We start from the raw sequence: 21,302 nt of genomic DNA, 5'->3' as shown, positions 1-21,302 counted from the left end.
CGTTGATATCTGCTGCAGGACACTTGTGCTAGTTCGCAGTCTTAGGTTCTCTTCCACAAAGGTTGCTTGGGCCTTGGATGAAAAGGGCAAGGTCATTTCTCTCCTTGCTACCCTCTCAGTTCCAGACGCCTTTCTCATTCTCTTGAACTGCTGCATGGTAGCCGTCTTGTCGTGCTGTCTGCTGTACTCGCCTTGCCACTACTGTGCTCTCCTGCTTCACCTTTTTTCCCGGTGGGGAAAGGGCCGTCTGGTATGTGTGGTTCAAGTTAATTGCCTGACTTTGCCTGACCCTTCTGTCTGGACATGCCATGTACACAGTTCTATTACAAGACCGCAAATCAGTGTTCATGTCGGGAAATGAAGAGGTTTGAGTATTGGAAAAAGCTGTTGGTAGAGTTATCAAACATCCTAAAGAATCAGAAGGGAAAGGTGATACATGGAATTATAGCCTTTGCATTTGGATTTAGGGTGCTCTCGGAAGGGTAGGTGTAGCAGGGTTTATTAAATGGACGAGAATGACCGGGATGGAGAACAAAACATAAGGGATTGTGCGAACAGTAGTATTCTGTCATAGTAGGTTGGGATTTTGGAGGATGACAATCAGAGGGACATCATTGGCAGGGTGTGTAAATGGTAATAGCTGGGGCCGTGAAATAAACAAGAGGGATTGTGGGAATCGTAATATTTTGTCTGATCAGGTTGGGGATGCAGAAAATAATGAGCAGAGTGAAGGAGGAAGAAGGATGGGGGTTATTTGAATGGAGAACAGTGAATTAGGGATTCTGGGAGTTATGCTTTTTGGGTGTAACAGGGTTTGGGACCTTATAGGATTGATTAAGCTCGGAGGGGTTGTTGGATCTGGGCCGGAGAGATCTAATCGGAACAAGGGGGGCAGATGTGGCACAGCCCATAAAGGTCTCAGGGATCTCACTCTCCTCATCTTCTCCCCTGGTAACATACCACGTCTCACCTGGGGCATTCTCCCGAGCATAACTCTGGGTACCCCTACTCAGGTGATCCTCGCTCGTCCACTCCCAGGGCTGGGATCTGAGAGCGCCAGCCTTCCCCTGGCCACCTGAATAAGGGTTTCCTGAGGTCTACTTGGGAGAACACCCTCAGGTTTCTCACAATGGTCAATGGGATGTTTAAATGAGTGAGTGAATGTGTAATTGTGTGTGTGTGTGTATATGGGTGTGCCATACATGCCAACATTCTGAAGCACCTGGGAGGGAGTTTTCCTCAGAGAAATCAAGAGACATACATTGTCCAATAGGAATGCATTGGGTCTAGAATTATATTAAGTGGGAGAATGTTAAAAATAGCAATATTTTTTACTGAAATATCGAGAGTCTCCAGCCTAAATCGTGTGGGTTGACATGTATGGTGCGCTTTTGTGCAATGCTGGGCCAGGAGCTGATTCTTGCGGATAGAGGTTGGCAGGTGGTGGGGTGTGGTGGTTGGTGGCAGAGGGACGGGCAGGGAAAGGGGGATACTGTTACTTACCGCTCCGTATGCTGATTGGAGCCTAGGTAAGACGACCTCGCGGAGGGAGGCAGGATTTAACAGGTTCGGGTTCAGCCTCCAGGATTCCAGCTCCCCTGAATTCTGTGATTCAGGCTTCCTCTAAGAGGGGCTAGTTTCTACGATGTACCTCTCTGACGTTTGAGTAAAAATCAGCTGAGATGTCTATCGCCTCAAAGAGTGGGGAGAACACACACCGCCAATAACCAATGCTGCAAAGAAAACACAGTATGATTAGAAGCAATCAGGCAATATGGAATTAATCAGACAATCAGATATTTCTCTAAATACCTAGATAATGGTTGAGGTGGTGTTGGACCTTAAATGATGAACCTACAAGAGAACCCAAGACTATGAGTATGCACAAGTGATAACCACAACCTCACTATAACTGATACAACACCCAGCAGACCTGATAAGTGGGATTCCTAAGGAAAAAAAGGGTACCAGTTGAAAGGAATACAACGGCAGGCACAAAACAACAAATGGGAAGGTTAGTAAGGAAGAGTATACCCGGGCGGCATGAGGGTCGCACTAGTGACGGGTTGGTGCATACACTGGAAAGCGTCACTTCTATGCACTTAGTTAAGGTAGAAAAGCCAGGAAATTAATGATATTGTTCAAGGAATCCGCACGTATGGGAAGGACTGATGATTTTCAGGTAATGAACAATACAGGAGAATTGGATGAGCTTTACCTTAATTGCACAAGCACAGGCCAAGTTGGTGGGGCACTCTTGTAATGTGCAGCGTGGTAATCCGCGTAGGAAGGTCGCTCAAATTGCATAGAGCGGCAAGAAGGAGTAATCTCACCAGACAGTGCGAAGGCAGAGTGGAAATCCAGGGACAGTCCAAGGTCGTCAGCAGGGTTCACGGATCAGGTTGGAGGAGAATGCAAATGCAATCTAAGGACAGTCCAAAGTCGGCAACAGAGTCCAAATTCAGGCTGGAAGAAAAGGCAATGACAATCCAAGTAGACAAAGGTGGGTCGAAGATCCAGGAAGTCAAGTAATCAAGAGGAAAAAGGGAATAAGCACCGGAGCGGGATGGAACCGAAGGAACGTAACGCCACAATAAGCAGCAACAACCCGCTGAGTCGCTTCGGCTTTTACGGTGCAGGGGGGCGGGGCCTCCTTATGCATTCTCTGTGCACGGGACGTCTCAGCTGATGCGAAGTTCTCTGCTGCACGGCCAGGCGCCATGGCAACCGATACCGAAGCCGCAACGAAGTTCTGGAACGCGCTTGCCCCCGTATGTAGCCACCAGAAACGAGAGGTACTGCAGGACTGGGCCGATATGTAACAGATACCTAAGCTCCACGCTATTGTGCGGCCGGCGCTAGCACGGTATGACACCTACTGTCAGTTTGGCTTCCAGTGGGGCGGCTGGGCACTCACCTCCTCCTCTTCTTGGCGGGGTCCAACACGCCCTCGTCCCCATTATGGAGATTACATTATTCTTTGCTGGAGCGCTGCCAGCACCACTCTCTCTCTCCCTAGCATGCCAGAGGCAGCTTGGATTCTTCCTTCTTCTCAGTGGATGCCGCAGGGGCTGCTGGCTGACCCTCACCCAGCCGCAAGAGCACCCTCTTCTCAGAGAGCAGCGGCCAGAGAGGATCTGCCGGCAGGGAACTGGGCGTGGCATCCACTCCTCCTCTTCTTCGGCGGTGGATGCCGCCGCCTCCATGTTTCTCCCTCCCCCCTTTTTAAAAAAAGAAATATGAGGGACAGCGGGGCCGGGGCACATCGCGGGGGCTCTTCCTCCTTTTCATAGCCATGTTAGTGTGCCAGGGTCACCTGAACTTATAGGTGTTACAGGGTAGGACCCTGTGAGGCTGTGGGGACACAGCATGAGTACTGGAGCACCTTGGATGCCAGCAGACTCCTGGATGGTGGGTGCCTGAGATGGACCCAGGGCACTATGCTGGTCTGGGGGGCCCAGACCAACTGGAACCTTCAGGACCATGATCACACTTTGTGGGCCTGCAGGGCAGGGCTGCAGGACCGCATACATGCCAACCCTCCCGATTTTTCCGCGAAAAATCGGGCTATTTTTCACTGTCTCCCGCCGGAAATAGCTGTAGCCCCAATGCATTCCTATGGGGAAAAATGTTGGTCTTCAGATTTCCCTTTGGAAATCTCCCTCCCAGCTGTGTCTGAATGTTGGCATGTATGGGACCGTGATCACACGGTATAGGCCTGCAGGCCCAAAGTGAGAGACAGAGACAACAGGAGTTCCATGGTTATAGTCTGCAGCTGTTCTGATGCACGTGCCAGCAGGGGCTCCTTTTATTAACTTGGGCCATGACACATGAGAGGGTCACACAAAACATGCCAGACAGCCCTTAGGGTAGAACAGAGGTGGCAGAGTCTCCATTTGCCCGCCTGGTTTAAGTGGCACCTCCCATCACTAGGCTGTCCCCCCCAAATGTAGGTTTGGTTGCACCCCTGGTCGGGGTGGTAACATATTAACATTCAAACACTACGCTTAAAACCCCATGCTCTGATTTCAATAGCTAATAACATGGCGTCCTTAATTGGGTTCTGTCAGTGAATATAGAATAGTTGCCCGCTTGTTGTGTATTAGACCTCTGAGAGGTTGACAATTCTTGTCTGGTTTTTGTTTCAATTCAGAGGGTGGGTCATACCCGGAAAGATGGTCAATGTCTTCACAAACTGTCATTGTAGAGGCGAGAAAGCCGGATCTCATACCTTAGTCATGAGAGGAACCATCAATGTGCTGTACGTAATTTGAGTGGTAATGGTAATGTCCACACTCATGTAATTTAACACGAATTTTACCATGGAAGCAATATAAAACCAATATTTTTAATTTCCAATAAGGTTTTCCATCCAAATATGGATAGTTTGTGTGCACTGAATTATTTCTATTCCAAAAATTATTATTATAAAGTATTGTAAATAAAATATAATTTTGGTTGGTTAAGACTATTCATACAAATGTTGTTATAGAGAGCTAAAAATGATCGTTTTGTTTTCTCCTTGCGTACTTTTCCTTGCATAACACCGGAGCTACTATATTTTAAGATGGCCGTTACGTTCGTCTTTTTTTTCCACACTAGCCCTTCCTTTACATCTACGCCCTCTGCAGGATCATGTGACTGAGCTCAGCTGAGCCAGTGAGCACAGTGGCCAGTGAGCACAGTGGCTGAAGCTGACAGGTCTTCCGAAGGGAAGTGTTGCTGTGGCTCCTTTTTTCCTTTAACATTTACAGCCGCGCAGAAATCGCCAGGTCATACACCCTGCCCTCTCCACGGCTAGAAGATGTCGGGCAAGGACAGGATCGAGGTCTTCCCCTCCAGGATGTGAGTACAGCTGAATGACCCCCACCCTGTGTTTTTGATATGCCTTTTTACAGAATATTTGTCGATTAGGGAATATGCCTGGGCCACTTTCTGGGGGCGATCCCATTTCCTTCGACTACACTCGAACATTATATGCCTTCATTTAAATAGTGTAGATCTGTAAACCTGCTAAAGAGTGCTTGGTGAAAACCACACGAGGAATCGTTAATAACCAGTGCAATAAACTGCATATTGTGAGTTGAGCGACTACATTTTTGGGGTCTGATTTAATGCACCCTACTCTTGCTAATTCCAGCCCTCTGCCCATTCATATATATGAATTAATTTATTTTCCAGAGATGGTCATATATAGAGGTTCTGAGAAACGCACATAGATGGATAAATATGCCCTTCTTTTGCATTTATTGGAAGACTGCCATGTAATATTCTACTAGTCAAGGTCTTCCGTTTCTCTACCAGTTGTATTCCGTTAGTCGTAGTCTTGGTTCACTTCCATTGAATGAAATGGCCTAAATTAAAACCAAGGTCAAAGTAAAGCCCAGGTCTGGAATATCATGTCCTGGTAGTTAGTCGGCTGAAAACCTTAATTTTGCACGTACCAATGCTGTTTTGTTTACTTGCAATGCCATCGGCGGGACTCCCACTTGTCGTGTGGCGTCTGATATTAACAAATAAAGAGCTCTCCATATCTTTCTCTTTAATTTTGCGGGTAGTCAAGAGGATACATCTCTAGATATAGGCACTGAAGCATGCTGTTTTGTCCTTTTTATCTGGAGTCGGGTACACAATGTGTTAAAATGGAGCTCGAAAGAGACTGTCATTGGGTTAAGAGTCACACTAGGCCCAGTTGGAGATTTTCTACCCATTGCTAGGTTAAGCAGTTCCTCTTTTGAAAAGCTAATATCACATTTTCCATTAAGCATGGAATGCATAGTGTCCCTGCAGAGGAGTTATAATTGAAAACGAGGCTAGCAGATTTTCCCCCTTTTCATTTTTTAAATCTTCACTGATAGTTTATATACACATTTGACTGTTTGTGGATCTTTTTAGATGGGCTAGCCTGGATTTCCTCATGTTTTGTGGTAGTTGCTTTGTTAAGCAAATCAAATGTGGCATTGTGTAATCTGAAGGACAGGTGAACGGCAAAATCATGCACATTCGTTGATGACAGTGAACATCTGTTTGTTTTTGGTTGTCCGATGATTACCCAACATAGTCTTATTTTGCCACATTCGGCGATTGCAGAACCTTTTCCTTATCATCGTTTACATTGTTTAAAGTACATATTTTTGCAAGGTCGGGTTACTTCTGTTAAATGAATTTCCTCTTTCTCATGTACAATATTAAACGGTACATAGTGTAGCCCCCATTCGCCAAATATCTGTGGTGACTTATTGTAAGCTATCCATATGCCTCTGTACATCACCATCGCTTGATGTGGTTTATTTCTGCACCCTTGAGTTGTCTTTTTGCTATCAGATTCTGTTTGATTTTATGATGGCTTAAGGCAACATTACTGTAATGTTATTGACTAATTAATCTTGAAGGCTTTAATTCATCTATTTTAATTTTCTCTCCAAACGGTGATTGGTAGACATTACCTAACTGACAATTAATGGGAATCACTATATTAATGTTTAAGTCGGGCCTCAAAATGTGCAGTAGCTACTGATAATTGTCTCTCTGTGAGTAAGAGTTTGTGTGCTGTGTGCATAAGGAGACGAATGGGGGCGAGTGAATGTGTATGCCTGGCTAGTAGCTTGCTACTTGACCTTTTTGACCCTGTTTATGATTAGCAAACATTTTTTAAACTGCTTTGAGATTTCGAAGTACAGTTGAATCTTCTAGCAAATTTCAGATGAATTAGAGTAGTAAAACGTATTATAAGGAGGATCTGCCATCATTGAAGGATTTTGATGTAATATTAATTTCTGATTGAAAAATGTGAATGGAAAAACAATCGTAGCTTCCTTGACATTATTTGGACATGTTACCATTTTATCTGAGACCTCACTAATGATTAGGACTCGATCCCCACCAATAATTTTGAAAAGGTGGCGCCCGCGCATTCATTTTAGGTTAATCTCTAGCTCAGACCAGGCCCACTGTAGGCATCAAAGCGCTACCCAGAAATGTCAGTTACTGTCCACTTTTAGATCATATTGGTATTGTTTGAAAGAAGGGAACAGCAATGTACATTGTGTACTGCTGTCATGTGCATTTTCATTTTAGAGGTCGGTTTCAGGGTGATGAGTCATCCGTCTCTCGTGTGTATCCCACATTTTGCCATTTTCATGAGTCGGTGGTGTGTACAAGATGGCATTTCGTCTCTTCTGTGCATTGCTGAAGAGGGCAGTGTAATCGTTCCACGATTCCCCCCTTTTGAATGCAGGATAGGGCATGTGCTGAGAAGAACAAGGAAGGGTAAAGCTGGAGATACAGCAGGATCTTGTGTTGCGAGCTGGAAGACTAAAGGCAGCACTTGTTATCTCTTCCTGTGTAAAAAGGCATATCTATGTCCATCGCAGTGCGTTGGGCCACAGTAAATAATGGAGATGTTATGTAAACAGAACATTTATAAAGCTGGTGAACCTGTGTTGTTGTGTGAGATCGAATTAGCCGGGGCAGTCCTTTTCTGGGGTTATATGCATCGAGAGCAAACTGGCCTGCATCTCTTGTAGGGTTGACCTGCATGGGACAAAAAACTGTTGCCCACTTTCTTGAATCTCAATTCGTGACCTTTCTCACCAAACTTTAGGGTGTGCCTTGGGGGTCCATTTTTGGGATCATGTGTGGCAAATGTATGTTAAAGAACATTGGTTCAGAATCATTGGGGAAAAAAACTCTCACCTGCGAAGTGCATTGTCATCACAGTGGCCCACAAAACTGTCCAACAATCGTGCTGTCAGACCAACCCCTTGAACATTGCTTTATTGCCCACTAGGCCAGTCCTATTTTGTTTAAACTGAGAGCCACGTGCTCCCTGAAAATGGAGCAGTGCCTTTATATACGATATGGGCACGAACATGCTGACAGACTTTCATATTACATTGTAGACTGTTGAATTGCACCTCATGTAGGGAGCCTGAATCCCGAAAACGCGTTGTGCTGATGACACATAAAGACAATTGTAGCTATTGAACTACTGTGGAATAGTATAATGTTTACCTTTTTTTTATATCAATTGAAAAATCAATGGTTGTTTCGTATATGTCTGTATAATAACATACTCTTTGCCAATTATGGCTGATATTTTTTTGTTTTCAGCATTATGGTGTGCAGCGGACGGGAGTATCTGATTATTTTCAGAAGCAGTTGCATTTCGAACCTCGTGTCAGGGTTGAGTGAGTTGCCTCCTCTGCGCCCAAACCTGCTTTACTTTATTCGAATTGTCTTTAAATCAATTCTATACACAAGGTGTGCACCTACTCTACTTTTCTGTACAAGTACAGTAAAAGGCAGTCTCTTTACAGAGTTTAGGGAAGGGGTATTATTACTGCACCTTACTCTTTTGGATTGATTTCTTGTGTGTATGTATATGTGAAGACGGTGGGCCTCATTACAAGTCCGGCAGTAAACCCTGCCGGTGCTACCGGCGGGTTGCTCCCAGACTTGCAATATTTACTGATGCCTGGCTTGCCGGAATCACCAGGGGATTACAGCCCCCGTCGTCCAGGAAGTTAGGCGCCGGTAAATGTTAATCCCCATTCCCATAGGACTCAAATGGGAATGGGGACCACAGAAGCACCAGCCGTTCTGCCCACCAGGTCTGACCCTGGCGGGTGGAACAGCACATGCCCGCAGACTCGTAGTGTGCCGGTCTGGTAACAACTGTTCTGGTAGGCTTACTGGCACTGTTAGCGGACCGGCACACTTGTAATGAGGCCCAATCTACACTGCGCATCAACGGAATCCTAGATAAATGGATTTAGTTTTCAGCAATATTTTTTCCTTTGAAAACTGCATTCTTTTGAACCCTGACCATTACAAAATAACATTACCTCTTGGACCGGGTGTGCGGACCAATCGGTTAGTTCGGTTTGCGGGCTGCAACTAATGATATAAACCTGTGTTCCGATGGACACACGCGGCGCTCCCAGTCTCCCCACCCCACAATGTTTCCATGCTTGGCCTTGTGCTAACAACCTTGCCACCATTCCTCCTGCTTACCTTGCTCACTGCTGTCCTCGGCAGCTAACGCTCCTCCTCACACGCTGGCCGTGCCCGTCCTTGCCCCAGAAATGGAAGAGGCATCCGCTCAAAGCCCTCGCTTCAACCATTTCCATGGCGGGCACCATTAACAAACTCGTCTCTGGTGCACTGTGCTGTGCTAAAAAACACATGCTAGACCACCTGGGTCTTTGCATGCGTCTGCCGCCTTACAGATGAAAGGTATTGTTTGCTTTAATAGGTTTTCTCTGTGTGGCAGGTGCAGGTTTTAAAAAAAAAAAAAAAAAACAAAAAAAAAAAAACAAGGAAGTAAGACTCTTCGGTGAGTTCCTCTCTTGAGGTTTTCTTCTGAAAGGGGGGGGCCCTAAATCACTGGTGTGGGAGTCCTTTATAGGAACGAGCTGGACCTGTGCCGATAGAGATTTGCGCTGGGTCTGGTCGTTCAACAGACGACCGGTTTCTGTGGAGCAAGGTAGGTGGGCCACATTCATCAGGGCTAGACGTGGGGCATCATTGTGTGTGCCCACTATTATTCACACTAAACAGCCTGGGACCTAGAGCAGACGTCTATGGTGGTCCTGCGAGCCGCCTTAGATGTCTGCTCTAGGTCCCAGGCCGTCTCACCCCCTGTGGAGAGAACATTCCTACCACACGGAGAGGGGAGAGGCACTGAAGTAATGCAGACAATGCTGTTTAGTGTGAATAATAGTGGGCACACACAATGATGCCCGCGTCTAGCCCTGATGAATGTGGCCCACCCACCTTGCTCCACAGAAACCGGTCGGCTGTAGAACGGCCAGACCCAGCGCAAATCTCTATCTGCACAGGTCCAGCTCGTTCCTAAAAGGGACTCCCACACCAGTGATTTAGGGGTCCCCCCCCCCCTTTCAGAAGAAGAGAGGAACTCACTGAAGATTCTTACTTCCTTGTTTTTTTAAAAAACCTGCACCTGCCACACAGAGAAAACCTATTAAAGCAAACAATACCTTTCATCTGTAAGGCGGCAGACGCATGCAAAGACCGAGGTGGTCTAGCATGTGTTTTTTAGCACAGCACAGTGCACCAGAGACGAATTGGAAAGCCCAGTCAGAGAAACTGACCCTATGAAACCTATTCCCATTCGATTTAACTGTGTCTTCTCAGTGTGACTACGATTTTGGGCAACACACAGTTGGAAATCCCACAAATAGTCCTTTTGTTTTGTTTACACCATTAAAAAACGCCATAACCACCTTGGGGGTGGGGGTGTGCCCTATATATCAATAGCAATAACCACCGCCCTGGCCTTCTGCATCAGCCGGTAATGGCACTGGTAGGCCTATATATCTTGACCATTGCCCATTACTGATTGATTCAGCCCCCTACTCGGGGAGTTTTGGGGGCTGCAAATGTGTTTTTTCCATTTTGCTTTCTTCTTTGTTCCTCCCCTGTTGTGACATCCTGGATGTAATGTCGACTCTGATCGGTCTGGTACCATGCATATGGAGATGGCACTGAAGCTTTATCCAGTTGGAGGTGCGCGTTATGGCCATCTATACATTGGCTGGCTTTGTCAACCAACCTTACTTTCTAGCCCCCAGGATGTGTGTGGCTTAGCCTTTGCTCTTCACACGCCATCCACCTGTTCATTACATCCTCCTCCACTTTCATTGGGCTACCACAAAGTAGCAGCCACTGTCCGTCCTAAAGAAACCGAAACGGGCACTGGGCAAACCCATTAGACACTGGAAGGATACTACTGTCAACTGTGGTATCCAGCGACCAAAATCGGATCACCAATAATGCCGAACATCCAAACTATGATATTGCATAAAAAGAGATTCGTGTCAGATTCATCCTACTTCTAAGCACTCTAATCAAAACATGTTACCCCCACTTTTCTTCTAACTTGTGATCTGCAACCTGTGTCTCTTGGTATTATGTACTACAACTACTATGGTACCTCACTGTTGACATACTGGGTAGGGCTGGAGGTAGCTATAGTGCACAACATCTGGAGAGCCGAAGGTTGTAGAGCAATGCACATGTACTTGCTGCCTGCATCTAAACACGAAAGCCTGAGTTGGACTAAAGTATACGGACAGCGGTTCTGTACACGATGCGCTGAACGTCTCCGTGTGGGTGGTGCAGTCCGCACCCTTCACAGCTAAACGGCATGTACACCATTTCTGGAAATGCTACGTGGCAGTCATCGAATTCAACGGGGCAAAGCATGCACAGAAAATACACGAAAATAGGCAATCTCCATGTACTCTAATTGGAGCGAGTGCTGAAAAGTGTTTCACTGTAGTGCCTTGTCTTCAGCAGAGAAAGCGGCGAGGAGGGCTGCCACTAGCCAGCATTGAAGCCCCACTTCAGTTGGCGGAATGTCACACTACGTTGCTTGCTATTTAGCTAGTTAAAGTACCGAATGCCACGCACCAGCCAAATCACAAAATGACCAACAAACGGAACATCTAGGTTCAGCCCGCCCTGTTCTTGCAGTGGATGCCGTTTGCGGCACACTGGCACGTTTGTCTTGCGAGCAGAGCGCGTGGAGCCTTTTCTCTTGGGGATAAACAGGCCACTGTGTTTACTATACAGAGAGGCGCTGAGATTAGGCCTGCCAGAGCCAGAAACCCCTGGCTGAGTCGGGCCCAGAGCTGGTCCCCACCAGGCCGAAGCTCACATGTTGAGAAATGGGCGGAGGTAGGGAGATTAATGGCGCAGCACAGTACTCTCAAAGTTGGTTCTCTTTAATTAGGATCAGAACAAAACGCCAATAATGTGTTTTTCGTTCTTCTTACCAAAGGAAGGAATTTAAGAATGCAGTTTTTCGTCGCATGGTTGTTTTTTTCTATCACTCTTTCCTGGCAAAAAAACCGAATTTCTCTGAGTTTATACAAACCGCACAGCCACAGCTGCAACTAAGTGCATTGTTGTAAATCTGTGTGTTCGGAATTCTACCATAGTCGTGCGGGGCATAGCGTGGACAGCCCAAACTTGCATCCCCCAGACACATGCTCCGATTTCCGAACCCCCCCACCCGCACCAGTCATACCAGACACCATACGTGACCCTGTCGGGTGGAACGCTTCCCTACCTAGCTATTCCCTCACTACCTATGGCCTTTTTCGTTTCTTTATATTTTCTTTCTTTAGTTTCCATTTGTATGTTCGTTTTCCCAATTTCTTTCATTCATCAATTCTTGACTCCCCCTTCTTTCCAATTCCCGATTCTGTTCAATCCCCAAGTCTCATTTCCCTAAATCTTCTCATTCCCCATTACCTTGCATTCCTTTCCCAATTCTTTTCATGCCCCAACACATTCCATCGCTAATCAATTCCATTCCCAGTTCCTTCATTCCCCTATTGGCAAGGCAAACCAGGCAATCCCTGCCCCCCCAACCCCTAGTTAGATGCAGGGCTCAGTGGGCATCCCTGCTAAGGGTGGTGACTGCTGACAGGGCCGGTCTTACAACAGACTGCATCCCAGGCGGGAAGCATCGTTTGCGCCCCCCTCCCCCGACCTGTGATCTCATGCATGTGTCATTAGCTGAGCAGCGGGAGTGGGGACTATGAGTTAACAAAATTGTCAATGCTGGCATCTGCTGAATTTCATGAACCTCAGAAAACAGCAATAAGAGGGTCAAACCCGAACAGGCCTGGTTATGTTAGTCTGCTTTTGCTCTTCATTTTTTAGTAACAATGACCAGTTTGCTGCTGTGACTCAGGTCAGAGAATCGACAATTTCAGATCTACACTAATGTCATTTGTATGACCTCAAATATTTAGCCACTCTTAAGAGTTGATGAACTGTGAACTGGTCTTGAACAGCGTTACTCAAACCTCCAAGAACAAGCACCAGCAACAAACCCACCGATAGCTGTACAAGCCCGTCTACCTCAGCATTAAAATACATGCATTTATGCAATATGTATTGCATCAAATATTTCACGGAAAGTTAAATATATTTAGGAGAGACGCATGTAAACAATATCACTACTCCATGTGAGTGTTAAAGTCTACTTTAAACATATGCAGAGAGTTAACATGCATGTACAATTCAACATAGCTCCCAATGTTAATGTTGGAGAGGTGGCATTCTAAAATTATGACATTACAATGTGGACTTTACAGTGAAACACATTGCAGTGCATTACTGCGGCAGAGAAATGGCAGTTCGAGTATTGGGGTTTGTTTCGCTCATGCTCGTGAACTCACAAAATTCTTAAATGTTTCCTTTGTGATCACTAATTTTAGCTTCCGACAGCACCATGAAACTGTAAGATCACAATGAAAAACGATGTCTACCATCCCAACATAAAAACAAAAACGATCAAATTCTTATAAGGTGCAAGTCAACCTTTTCTTGGGACTCGTTAAGTTTACTTTTTGCAAATTACTAGTCACGTGCTGCTTGAATAACAGCGGCCCTTGCACATTGTGCAGTGTATGGACGAATTTCATTTCAAGGGACTTGGAGTACTGCGGGTATCAGGGGAAGCATCTCCAGTGTACCCCAAGCATAGTGCGCTTTTCCCTCCACCCCTAACCCCCATCCTTGAAGCCCTGCACTTTTTCACATTCTTCATTATGGTAAAGAACATTGTCCCGAGCTTGGGAGAGAAATGGACTATGCAGAAGGAGCTCCCTCCCCAGGGTGTGTTTAGCTGCTGGTATATCAAATGCAGAAATGGGTGGCATCAAGAGCCCCACGCTCTCAAACATCTTTTGCGCACTGGTTGGTCACACGACAAAGTGTGAGCAGATGATTCCCCAACACTTGGAGACCTGGCTTTGATTAATGTGGCGTTAGCTACTCATGGCCATTTCCCAGCATTTGTGTTAAAGGAGATCGGAAGCTGTACCGTGCAGGGTATTTTAAAGGCCATGAATTGATTCTACATCACGTTGCCCCCAAAGGAACAAAGAAAGTGAAGCATGCATCCTGCAAGTCTGGGTATTTGCATTATACGGAAGACGGGCCATCCGTCCATGGAGACGGTTTCTACTGTAGTTGCTGAGTCGCTTTCCCAAGACAGAGGTGTGCAGACTTCGCTCAGCTTTTGGTCCAGCGCCTGCATCCATCCTTGACACCATCATTCACAAGGCGCGTTCGTGTAGGTTTTTGTTTATCTCGTTAGACTAGCTTGATTGCTATTCCAAACAAAAGAAGCACAACGACAAAGAAGAGTATAAGACCAATCTGAGCGAACAGTGAAATGTATGAAACTCTTGCACTAAAAGAAAATAAGCAGTGCATGCCCAGGAAAGAGGGAACGACGAACAATATGCTCAGGAGCGGGATCTAGGGGGGCATAGTAACCCCCAAACCGGCCCAAGCATGGTACCTGCCCCCAGGGCCTCGCCCTTGAAGTGATTTTGGCCCGGCCAACGGACTGTCCAATCCAACCCTGCTGGAATGTGCAAGTGTCTAAGATCTGCTGACGGTGACACTCTGCCAAGGTCTTCCGAGAACCAGCCTTTTGATCTCCTGAGGAGAGTCCACCACCAGTGCTCTCTTCCTTTTTCATGACTACTTGAACCTTGAAAACAGTGTCTAGCTTTGTGGCCTCCAGAGGCTGTTCTTGGATGGCCCAGTCATCTCTGCAATACCATTTTAAAATAAATAAAACGCCTATGCAGCAATAGGCCTTACCTGCGAGGACGAGAGCAGGAGGAAAGAGGTGTGCTTGCCTCGGCAGGATGGAGTTACTGCCGGGTTTCCTGAAACAAGGCCAATCAGCGAGGGCAGGATGCAGCAACTGTTTGCATTTGCTGATTCTGCTGCTGCTTGGCAGTGTGTGCTTGTGATGGGAACAACTTCAGGATTTAGTGACCCACACGCTCCTCTTTTCTGTACTGGCCGGGGCCGACAACACCAGCCAGCCCCAATCGATCCACACTTCAGTGTCAGTGCGCACCCATAGTCTGGAGGAGGGCACACCGCATGTGCGCCCATGGGTCTGGCTGGCGCCGGCGCCATCCGGGGTTGGGGGAAGGTAATAAAGCAACAAATGTTGCTAATTTATTTGCCAATTGCCCTGCCCTGCCTGTGGGCCGAGGCCAGGCCCGTTTCTTGGCCCGGTGGAGGCGGGCAGCTGCCCGTGGCGCAATAGCCCCGCGAGACGCAGTTGACCCGGTCCCTGGAGCCTCTGGAGGGGATGGAATTCCCCAGTTTGTGGGGCGGCGCATTGACGTGGGGAATGTTCCGCAAGTCAGGTGCTGGCGCTGCCCCTTCCGACTGTAATGTCTCGTAGTACAAAAGTACTACGTGAAATTATAGAAGTCAGAGGTTCCCTCTGACCACTTTGTGCCACTTGTGGTGGGGGGCATAAGCACACCAATAAAAACACTTTAGGTCCCCCTGCAGCTAAAACCAGCCCCTTTCTTCACAATGCCGGCAGGAAACTGCTAATGGTGGCCCATTAGTCACTAAATGGTTTTGTGCTGGCATTGAGATGGGAGGGGAGGTGCTGTGGGCTGTGGGGAGTGGGCGTGCCTTGCAGGGACGCACTGTGGGCCCCGACATGGTACAAACTGAGACCCGTTTGGGCCCATGGTGCGCCCCTGCAAGCCCAGAAAATGGGCAAAATAATAGTTTAATGCAGCGCTATTTCTTTCATGCCGCTTCTTTTCCAAACTATATATCAAATACACTTTAAACCACTTCCATGGCACTAGTGATGAGTTACTTCACTATGCGGATAATAGTTTTGACCAGTGTTGCTGAGTTAATATTCTTTAAGCTACGAACCGGTTTATTTATTTATGCAATGTTTGTCGTAAACCTGTATGCGACACACATTGCATAAATAAATAAATATGCAGGTACCTGACAAACTTTGCATGAATAAATAAATAATCCGGGTCCATGTATCCTTATAAGACAGACTTTACTGTATCAAAGCAAACACTTGATTCCCATTCAAAGAATGTTAAAGTGATTGTTTATTGGGTTCAGGTGTCTCCTTGTCATTGCCCTTTTGGCTTAGGTTGCCTCCAAACCCCCTTGAGCATCTTATGTTCTTTGTTGGTTGTATATACTGCATCCTGTGCCATATTCATGGTCTCTTGGTTGGTGTGTCCAGTCCACATTATCTGCAGCCTAAGTGGGACTGGGGCATAAATTGTCTTGCGCACCAGTAAAAAAGTGGCCCACCGTTGCAAATGGCAATTCATTCCTTGTGTGACGGACTGTTTGACTTTGGGTAGGAGATTCTTAACAGTGTCGTTTGGGAATGGCGCGCGGGGTGCGGCAGGAGTGGAGCGTGGGGTGCGGCAGGAGTGGAGCGTGGGGTGCGGTAGGAGTGGAGCGTGGGGTGCAGTGGGAGTGGCGCATGGGATGGGGTGTGGGGGGGCGGCGCATTCCTAGTGTTCCTTTTGTTTTGCCCTGGGCACTACATGGACTAGAAACTGCCCTGGCCGAGGCCACAGCCTGCAGCACTGCCAGTGGTAGAATACACGTGTAACACGTTAGTTTCCTAACATTATAAAAATGAACAGGCACATTCATTTTTATAATGTTAGGAAACTAACGTGTTACATGTGTATTCTAGCACTGTGGACTGCTGGTGCAGCGCCCCCTAGAGGCTGACTGACTGCTGATAGCCGCCTTGATGGCACGGTCTCCTAGCAGTTTCCAGGCAATATCACAAACATGGCAACAAGTAGACCCTCCGCAGCTACAGGCTCAAAGACTTTAGGGCTGGAAAAGCAATTTCATAGGCAGACTTGCAACTCGGCTAAATTCGTGCTAGCTCCAGTTTCCCATATCCTTATCATAGTCTCCATTTCCTCTCACCCCTATCAGTCTATTTTCCTCAACTCCAACTATTTCCCATGATCTGGTGGCAGCACCTAAACCTGTCGAACCCTGCAGATGGCCCTCGGAGCCTTGGTTTTCTGATGATCTGAAAGCTTTGCGTCTTAAGCTGAGAAAGGGGGAGCACATTTGACGTCTCTCTTATGGGTCTGTTGAGAAGTTGACTTTTCGCCAGTTTACCAAACAATATCGTACTGGTATTTGCGATGCAAAGCAGACCTCCTTTACTAATAACATTGAGCCTGCCCTAAACCCGCCCAAATAACTATTTGCAGTGGTTAGGTCGCTGTCTTCCACTATTCAATCCTCTCCTAAAACTCTGCCCACCCAAACACTTTGCAATTCGCTCGCTGCCTTTTTTTGTGACCAAAATTGTAAAAATATGTAATGATAGCCATTTGGCTAGCCAGAATGTTGCACAATCTGCAGCCACATCTCATTCATTGTCCCCCTTTCCCCCTGCAACTGTATTAAATGCCGTAAGACAATTTAAGTATGCTGCTCCTACAGATCTGATTCCGCTGAGCATACCAAAGACGTAATGCCTAATTTAGTCACTTGGGTGTTTCAGGCAGTAGATTTGTCCTGTCAAACAGGCCATATTCCGACTGAACTTGAACAGGCCACTTTTATTCCCCTTCTAAAAAAAAATCACTGGATCCTTCTATGTTGGCTAACTTCCGTCCTATCTCGCTTCTTCCTTCTCTTATGAAACAGTTGGAGTCCCTGTTATCCCCTTCTCTTCTCTTTTCTTTAACCTTCCTGTTTCCTGGATCCCTTTCAGTCAGGCTTTGACCAGGGCGTGGACCTTCCTTTTGGCCACCTGTATTGGCGACTTATTCCGGCAAAGGTGGTCAAGAACCTGGGTGTTCATTTGTCCTCATCATTCTCCATGGTTTCCCAGGTCAGTGCTGTTTGTAAAGCAGGCCATTTCCACTTAAAATTCTTCGCAAAGGTGCTACCTTTCTTGCCTAGACATGTGCTGCCCCTGGTCGTTGCTTCTCTAGTTATGAGCCGCATTGATTATTGCAATGCCCTGTTCCTAGCCCAGCCCCTCGACCTTGTACACCGGCTGCAAGTAATACAAAACCTGGCTGCCCAGATTGGCCACAACGCACCCTATGGATTCCACATCATCCCAGTACTTCGTTATCTCCACTGGTTGCCTGTTTCCAAGAGGATTGAGTTTAAGTCTCTCTGCTTGGTAAACCAGGCTAACTATCGCCAGGGGGTTGAGTACCTTCTGGATAAGTTTGCTCCGTGTTTACCGGGGCGTGCTCTCCCCTCTGGTAATGCCTGCCTGATTATGATTCTGACTATCCAGTGTTGGTGGCTGTGCTTTCTCCATTGCAGCTGGCACATTGTGGAACACCCTGCCCCCTGATTTCGGACGTAACCAGAACCATTATGAATTCAGGTGGTTACTGAAAACATTCTTTCTTTAGGTGATTGAATCATGTCTCCAGCTCTGTCCTTAGTATCCTAGCACCAAGCTGCTGTTCGGTGGATGTGCGCTCTACACATTTTCATAACATACATTTTCTTCTCTCAACTTTTGGCAGTCAGCATTGCATGTACTCCACCACTCTTCCCATTTCTCTTCCTTGATTTAATTTCCTGTCTTTTCTTCTGCTTCAATGTTCTCTGCCAAGCCATTACTGAGTAGCATTACAATGGGTAGTAACACCTATTTTGTTGTGCTTACAAAGAGGAAGATTCCATCACGATGGGCCATATAAAAAAAAAAGTGATTTAATAAATCATGATTATGGGTGGCTATAAATAAGAAAATACTTTTCTGTATGTGTAGCTCGGTTCCATGTGTTAATATACCTGCAAAAATATTGCAATACAAAAATATCGCCATATTTTTGCAGCGATATTGAGCCATGAACCCTGCGGGGGACACCCCTGCATTATTTCTAAATGTGCGGGTGAGACCCCCGCATCCCCTGCTCCCACAAATTATCCAAAACAACCATATGTACGGCAATATTTTTGGTGGGGATAATATGTAGGGATACCGTGTAGCTCTTGCTAACATGGATTTTGCAGTGTACAATATAACAGGTCTTCTTATTATTACCCAATGTAATTGTATACAGCAGGTGAAACATATACCATAAGTAAGCTCTTCACTCAGTCCAATGTTTGACCAGCAAAGAACATTACATCTTTATCTGTCCTCCAGCTTGACGAGCATATTAAAAAACTACTTAGTTACATTACAAAAGTAGAAAAATGCTCCCCACCCCACGTACAATAATTACACGAAAAGGGCAAAGCCTTTTCACAATATTATTTTGGCAATAAGGCCCAAGCCGGCGGGCCATTACTGCCAAGGTTAATGCCCACGGGGCCCATAGTTAACAGAGACCCTGGGGGCATTACCATTATGCGGTACTGGCCCTCCAGCGAGGGGCTTATTGCCATTAGTTTATTTATTTTAAATTTTATTTTAGCCCTGGGATACTAATCGCGTTGTTACTTTTGGCTCTTGTTTTGCCGGTTGAAAAAAGCGGCACTGTAGTACGCGTTCGTTCTAGAACGACTTGAATGCGCATACTGTTTCATTACTACGGATCAACATGGTGCCATTTTGGGACCATTTGATCCGTTGTAATGAATGAATGAATGAATGAATGGAGAAGAGTGAGGAAACTTCACTCGACCCGGCGCGTGATGCACGCAATCGCTTACACAGGATTACACTGTGGTATGGCTCGGAATCGAGCCAATCCACATTGTGTATCGCGTGGCATCGACCCGCCGGGTACTAATGCTGAATAAACTGGCATTTCTGCATGATTTTCTAAGGTGTATGTATTTTCAAGTCTGCCCCTTTGCAGTCGTGCAGTTAATACATGATCTAAAAATGATGTGATCACCAGACCTGCAGACATTCTTGGCTCCTGACAGCGCGTAAATAAAGCAACATAGTGCTGCTGAGCCTCGGCTTCACAGCGTGTGCCTGTTTCCTTTGTTCAGAACTTGCAGTAACTTTGCAAGCCTGTCCACTCCCTGCCTCTAGGCTTCGATGTGCTTCATTCACAATCCTCAACAGAACGCATGCCGCTCGCTTTGCATAGCGTGTCCATGTGAATGGCACCTGAATTTATGCTGTGCTCTTTACCCGAGGTCCTGGGCATGATTAGCACCTAGCTTTGCTGTGCCCTCCCCCGTCTCCAGTCAGGGGAGCCAGGAAATCTCCAGCGTTTCCTATAGGTCAGTCCACCTGTGCCCCCAGTGCACCCTGGGCAGCTGCCCATTTGGCCCACCCCTAGAAACCACTCTGTCGGCGTGAATGTTCTGGCCCAGGTGTTGATTTCATGTTTGGGGCGGTAGTACAGCATACGTGCATACCACTCAATTCACACGCTTTCTCACCCACGTTTTGGCCATTTGGTCTCCCTTTTGTTGCCTAGAATTGTTTTGCTCTCTTGTGCCACGTGGACATTTCATTTAGGGGGATAACTCTGCTGTCTAAATCTTGAGCATGTGAGGTAAAGTATATAAGGGCTTGCTCTGTAATATAAAGCCTGACCCTGTAGGGGTGCAGTGGAGACACTTTAGGGTCACGGTGCTGCTGTGTGAAGCCTGGCCATATATGGTGGCGGATATGTAATTTAGGCACTGCCTCTGTCTGAAGCCTGTCCGTGTATGGTGTAGGATATGCAATTTCAGGTCTTGGTTCTGACCATGTATGTTAGATTCGGGGGGGGGGGTGGCTTTTCTGTCTAAAGTCTGACTATGCAGAGTGCAGTAAATACAATTTAGGGGATGGCTCTGCTGACCAAAGCATTGCCATGTTTGGCACAGAATGTTATCTAAGTGGACATGACCGTCTGCCACTTTTAGTGATCTCTGTGCACATGGCTCTGTAGGAAAAAGCGAGGGCCATACGTGGGACAGGCAAGTGTGAAACCTGTGATGTTGACGAGTGCAGGTTGGAAGTACCTGGTTCCTCTTTTCCAGAAGTAAGTAAATCATGATGGCCTCTTCAGAACTAGTGCTCCCGCTATAGCTCCCCCGGCCCCCATTAAATAAAATACAATTATTTCCCCTATTCCTTTGCCTTCCGTGGATGCAGAAGGACCCCAGGCTCATGCTTAAACACATATTGGGCCTCATTACAACGGTGGTGGTCCGGAAATGAGGGTGCTGGTGGCACCGTACCTGCACCCTTTCCGGACCGCCACAGTACAACTGTGCCTACTGGGGTCTGTCCTGCCGGGCGCAACGGCCCCTGAAAGCAGAGATGTCACGGAAGCACCGGCACCGATGGGGACTAACATTTTCCGGCGCCTGACTTCCCGATCTGTAATGTCCTGGTGGCACCCGGAAGTCAGGCACCAGAAAAGTGTTAGTCTGGCGGCAACCCGCCAGAAGCACCGTCAGAGTTGCCGCCGGACTCATGAGGCCTATTCTGTTGAGAAGTGTTTCCCTTCTCTGACTGAGGAATGTTTTTGTATGCTCATTCG

At 46.8% G+C, this 21,302-nt stretch overlaps 1 protein-coding gene across 1 annotated transcript in view; it reads left to right on the top strand.

The window, feature by feature from the left end:
• Positions 1 to 4,639: 4,639 nt before the first annotated feature.
• Positions 4,640 to 21,302, top strand: part of ATP6V1D (ATPase H+ transporting V1 subunit D) — a 238,305-nt gene continuing 221,642 nt past the window's right edge. Inside the window, exon 1 of the mRNA XM_069638720.1 lies at positions 4,640 to 4,845. Coding sequence (XP_069494821.1) covers positions 4,805 to 4,845 — 41 coding nt within the window. The 5' untranslated portion in view covers positions 4,640 to 4,804. The remainder of the gene's footprint in view (positions 4,846 to 21,302) is intronic.

Source organism: Ambystoma mexicanum, chromosome 14, assembly GCF_040938575.1.
Source record: "Ambystoma mexicanum isolate Mex_15411 chromosome 14, UKY_AmexF1_1, whole genome shotgun sequence".
NCBI lineage: Eukaryota > Metazoa > Chordata > Amphibia > Caudata > Ambystomatidae > Ambystoma > Ambystoma mexicanum.
The sequence above is the reverse complement of the archived record's forward strand: the minus strand, read 5'-3'. Positions and strand labels throughout refer to the sequence as shown.